Source organism: Octodon degus, unplaced genomic scaffold (assembly GCF_000260255.1).
Source record: "Octodon degus isolate 3935 unplaced genomic scaffold, OctDeg1.0 scaffold00117, whole genome shotgun sequence".
Classification (NCBI taxonomy): domain Eukaryota; kingdom Metazoa; phylum Chordata; class Mammalia; order Rodentia; family Octodontidae; genus Octodon; species Octodon degus.
The window spans coordinates 772253-777985 of record NW_004524693.1 but is presented as its reverse complement, the minus strand read 5'-3'; the positions used below and the strand labels follow the sequence as shown (position 1 = coordinate 777985).

The 5733-nt window shown below is 36.9% G+C and overlaps 1 protein-coding gene across 2 annotated transcripts in view; it reads right to left on the bottom strand.

Moving 5' to 3' along the window:
• Lrch2 (leucine rich repeats and calponin homology domain containing 2) overlaps nt 1-5733 on the bottom strand; it is a 142201-nt gene that overhangs the window by 25493 nt on the left and 110975 nt on the right. For both annotated transcript variants that reach the window (XM_023699879.1, XM_023699880.1), the window contains exon 14: nt 4930-4974. In XM_023699879.1, coding sequence (XP_023555647.1) covers nt 4930-4974 — 45 coding nt within the window. The remainder of the gene's footprint in view (nt 1-4929; nt 4975-5733) is intronic.

Genomic DNA, 5733 nt, shown 5'->3' with positions numbered 1-5733 from the left:
AGGCCACTATATACTAGTTAGAGGAAAAATTCAAGAGGAAGAAATAACAATCGTAAATATGAATGCACCAAACACGGGAGCACCCAACTATATAAGACAAACTTGAATAGACATGAAAAATCTAATATCCAATACCACAATTTTAACAGGAGACCTTAACACCCTCTTATCCCAAAAAGATAGAGCAACCAGACCAAAAAAAAAATAGCAAAGAAGTAGCACAACTGAAACATCTATGACAACCCAATGGCTAATATAATTCTCAATGGGGAAAAACTGAAATCTTTTACTCTCAAATCAGGTACAAGACAAGGATGTCCTCTATCACCACTCCTATTCAATATTGTTCTGGAATCATTAGCTATAGCCATTAGACAAGAGAAAGAAATAAAAGGAGTAAGAATAGGTAAAGAAGAAGTGAAACTATCATTATTTGCAGGTGACATGATACTTTATTTGGAAGACCCAAAAAACCCACTAAGAAACTACTAGAGTTAATAGACAAATTCAGTAGCATAGCAGGATATAAAGTCAATACCCAAAACTCGATAGCATTCCTCTACACAGATAACAAACACACTGAGAGGGAAATTAGGGAAATAATACCTTTTACAATAGCCCAACAAAGACAAAGCAGGAGGCAGTATAATTCCTGACTTGAAATTATACTACAAAGCTACTGTAATAAAATCAGCATGGTATTGGCAACAAAATAGACCTGAGTATCAATGGGATAGACTAGTAGATGCAGAGGCCTCTAGGAATGCACTCAGCCACCTGATCTTTCACAGAGGGGCCAAACACACTTATTGGAAGAAAGATAAGTCTCTTTAACAAATGGTGCTGGAAAATTTGGCTCTGTACATGCCAAAGACTAAAACATGACCCAGGTCTATCACCATGCACTAAACTAAAGTCAAAATGGATTAAAGAACTGAACATTAGTACAGAAACACTAAATCTCCTAGAAGAGAAAGTGGGAGGATCTCTTGAAGACATAGGAGTAGGCAAAGAGTTCATGAACAGAAACCAAATCGCACGGGAAATACTTGAAAGAATTAACAACTGGGACCACCTCTTATTGAGATGTTTTTTCACGTCAAAAGAAATTACCAACAAAGTGAAAAGACAACCCACAAACTTCGAAAAAATCTTAACTAATAAGCACTCAGACAAAGGTCTGCTCTCTAGAATTTATAAAGAATTAAAGAACAGTAGGGCCCCTAAATTTAAAGACCCAATCCAGAAATGGGCATCTGAGATGAACACACACTTCTCAGAGGACGAAATTAAAGAAGCGAAGAAATATATGAAAAAATGCTCCACATCACTAGCCATCCATGAAATGCACATTAAAACAATACTGAGATACCATCTCACCCCAGAAAGATTGGCTATCATAAAGAAATCAACCAACAACAAAGGGGAACCCTTCTCCACTGTTGGTGGGAGTGTAGACTGGTGCAACCATTATGGAAATCAGTGTGGAGACTCCTTAGAAAACTAGGACTGGAAATCCCATTCAAGCCTGCTATACCCCTACTGGGAATTTTCCCAGAGGAACTGAAAGCATCATATCATAGTGATATATGTGTGCCTATGTTTATAGCAGCACAATTTGTGATAGCCAAATCTTGGAAACAACCAAGATGCCCGTCACATGTGGAACAGTTGAAAAAGATGTGGTACTTTTATATAATGGAGTACTACTCAGCTATAAAGAATGATAAACTTGAAGCCTTCATATTTAAGTGGATGCCCCTTGAAGATATTCTTATTAGTGAAATAAACTAGACCCATATCTATAAATATCGTATTGCCTCCCTAGTATAAGGACTTACAATTCCGTATATGGTTAGGTTTCTAAATTTCTTTGTAAAAATATGTAAATGGTTATTTCTACTTTTATATAATTATTTTTCCTTCATATTCTGTAAGGACTTAAAGTTCAACATATCAATATCTGATGGAAAATACCTGTTCCACAATATGCCAAACTGTTTGATATTTAGACAGATAGGGTAAACCGAACTGCATATATTGCAGGTTAATAATTAGCTTCTCTTCTGGAGGGTTAACTACCTAAGTTAGCATTTCAAAATTGGAGAAAAGGAAGGGCTGCAAGGTTAGCCAACATTTTGTCCCTAGCCTTTCAAGGTCAGTGAAGACTAGGGACATAGAAGAACCTGTACTGTAACAACATGTAATTCAGTTGTGCTCCAAATTTTCTGATCAAGAAGATTATGGAGCCACAGAGGAATGTGTTCGATGATGTAAAGTGAGCCTGGGGAGAATCACATGGAGAGAAAAAACATTTTCTCAAGCTTTCACAGAGAGCAAATTGGTCAAACAGTGGCCGTGACTCATCCTTATGTCAGACACTGACAAAAGGATGTACAAAGGGCGGTACAGGGCTACAGGATAAATCCTGAGAGTACTTGGCTGACCTTATCAAATACAAAAGTTACATTTCTTGTTATATAGGTCTTCCTATATCTTGGTCTTAACCATCCAGCAGAAAAGTATAAAAACGAGGTATATAAAGTAAATCCATATTAATACAATGAGCTGTAAAAGGTTCAAGTCAATAACTTCTGAAGATAACCCACTAACATTATAGACTGCTAGACAGTGTTAGATTGTTTAGTTGAATTCAAACACCCATAGTATTTAGATGCCAATGGAATATTCATCTCTGATAGGACAAAAAAAAAGGATACAAAGGAAAGATCATTTTGTACATATATACAAAATAGGATAAATTTACAGCTACTTTCGCTTAATTCAATGAGAAGAAAGAGGTGTACTAACAGTGTTTGGACAGAATATGGTGTCTGCTTCTTGTACTATGGATAACCACTAAGAAGATAACAATGTACAGTGTATTGATTATCAAAACTGTCCTATCAATCAGCTGTGAAACTATCTCATTCATATATATTTCTCAATAAAAATAAATAAATAAATGAAAATATTTGGGAGGTTCTTCATTCTAGAGAGTAAGATGAAGAAGGGCAACCTGTAAGAGGGGGTGATGTACTAAGCAAGCCTTTGGTCAAAGAAAAATACAAAATTTACCTTTTAAATTATGGGGAGAAACTGAAGATTTTTCTTTTTTAATGTATTTAGTCCAGGGTCTACAGGGTCTCACTACACAGATCAGACTCATAGTGATTCTCCTGTTTTCAGTCTACCAAGCACTGGGATTACAGGCGCGTACCACCATGCCCAGTGTCAATTACTGTATCAGTGTGCTCTAGGGGCGGTGCCAACATGGCATGACAGGAATCGAACCCTGGTCGGGATCAAACCCCAGTCCCTCCACTTGCCTAAGCAGGCGCTTTAGACCACTGAGCTATCTCACCAGCCCTAAAGCTTTATTTTAAAACTCAGCCAGAGGGCTAGATTTGATCCTAGACCATAGTTCACCATCTCCTGCTTCAGTGGGATAATAGATGGTGATTCCACATGAGAAATTCTAAATATTGTCCAGGCCACTTGACATTATTCCTGGGCCAACTAAATCTGAGAGGTTGGGAATGAGATTCAGGCATCAATGTTCTTTTAAACCTCACAGGTGATTTTCAAATGCAGCTAAGGTTGAAAAGCACTATACCAACTGCAAGTGTGTTTAGAAGTAAAAAATGAAAAAGCAAATGAACATACTGAGCCCTACGAAGGTGCATAAGCTACGATTGGAGATTCTAAATAGGTAGATGATGGATATAAGATTCAATGGCCTGAGACTTAAGGGAGATGTCTGGACTAGAAATAAAATCGAGAGGTAGCAGCAGATGCACAAGTGTTATTTGCTGAAATCTAGCCAAGCTGATGAAGTCACCCTAGAGAAAACACAGTGGGCCATCATTTGGAGAATACTTATCTTTAAGGGGAAAATGAGATTCACCAGTCTAGTGCAATGGAAAGCTAGGGTCAAGTATAAGGAATTGACTGTGTGCACAAATTAGGTAAGGCCTAGTGTGGTGGTGTGTGCCTGCAATCCCAGCACTTGGGAGGCTGAGGCAGGATTGCTCTAAGTACGAGGCTAGCCTCGGTTACAAAGTGAACTCAAGGCTAGCCTAAACTGCATAGTGAGACCTTGTCTTTAAAAAAAAAAAAAAGCTACATAAATATTACTAAAAATACCCATAAAAACCATGTGATTCAGACTTAACCATAGATACCAACAGTAAAAGACAGGCAGCACTTGCATAACTGTCACTTTTTTTATCCCAGTAAACTCTACTGGGATAAAGCATGTGGAGAAATAGTGACATTTAAGCTGAGGAAAAAGAAATCATCTAGCTCTATTCATTAGTTTTGTGTGATTTTATTTCCTAAAAATAAAGGCATTTTCAGAAGCCCTTCATAGCATCCAACATCAAATCAACACCAATTTCCTCAGCCAAAAAAATACCCGAACCGTAGGTATTTGTATTGATGAGACTGTATCGTTTCAACAATGCTAGTGTGCTATACAGCTTAACTTGTTACAGTAGAAAAGCTTATGGTAATGTATCGGCTATATCCAACTAATTAAAAATTTTAAAATACTACACAGAATTTGTGCAAAGAAATTCTAAAAGGAGTTCTTAAAAAAAGTCTCAACTAACTACTATGATGATTTAAGAAGCTAAAAGATGGAAAAAGCTAACATTTAATCCATGGATTATAGGCTTAAGACAAATGATAACAAAATTCTAAAACTAAACTATTAGAAATTTTCTTCTATAGGACGTTATATGAATGAGAAATTACATGATTAGATTAATAACTGCATGGTAATGCTCAGAAAGTTTTGCTGTTAGAGACGCTCAAACACTAAAGCTATAACAATGCCACTAAAAGATAGATTGTATTTAACTGAGCCAACTGAACATGAAAAGTAAACATTTTAAATAATAGTTAATATTACCCTCTTTTTCTTACCTCATCATTTTCATTGCCACTTGAGCTCTTCCTCATGGATTTGTACTGAAAAATATTTGAAACACATACTTTATTTTTCTTCAACATTGTTTACTAGCAAATCACATTGAAAGTTTATTCATGCTTTCATAATTTTATTAAACTACCTGATATTAAACTTAGGCATGTACCAGCTGAAATAGTTCTACTGCTAGCTCACATAATGCTTTCTATGTATGAGGCCCATTTTAAAATACTTTCAACATGTCAAGTAACATTTCCTTCCTAAGCCAATCCTGTCTCCCATTCTTTCAGGTTTGCAACCTGTGGGTTGTGTTAAGTGACTTTTTTCTTAATTGACGGTATCAAATGTGTCAACAGTGGTTGGCAAGATAGCTCAGCAGTCTGAAGTGCTTACTTAGGCAAGTACAGAGAGCATGGTTCAATCCTGCCTCTATGTGCCATGCCAGCCCCGCCCCCAGGGTGGGCTGAGCCAGCCACAAAAAAATAAAATTGAAAAATGTCAACAAGTTAATTCTTTTACAGTCTCTCTCTGACCTACCTCTTCTGAATTCTTATAACTATAATCCTATCCCAGACCCTCACTGTCTCTCAGCTGGTCTATAATCTCATTTTTCTAAGATGTCATTTATTACTAGGAAATCTACTAATTTCAGGTTTGTTTTTTTTTAATTTTATTTATTTATTTATTTGTGTGTGTGTGTGTGTGTGTGTGTGGCCTGCTCAGCCCACCAGGGGCGGGGCTGGCTGGCATGTGGTGCTGGGGGATTGAACCTCAGTCACTGTGCTTTGCTAAGCTTGTTC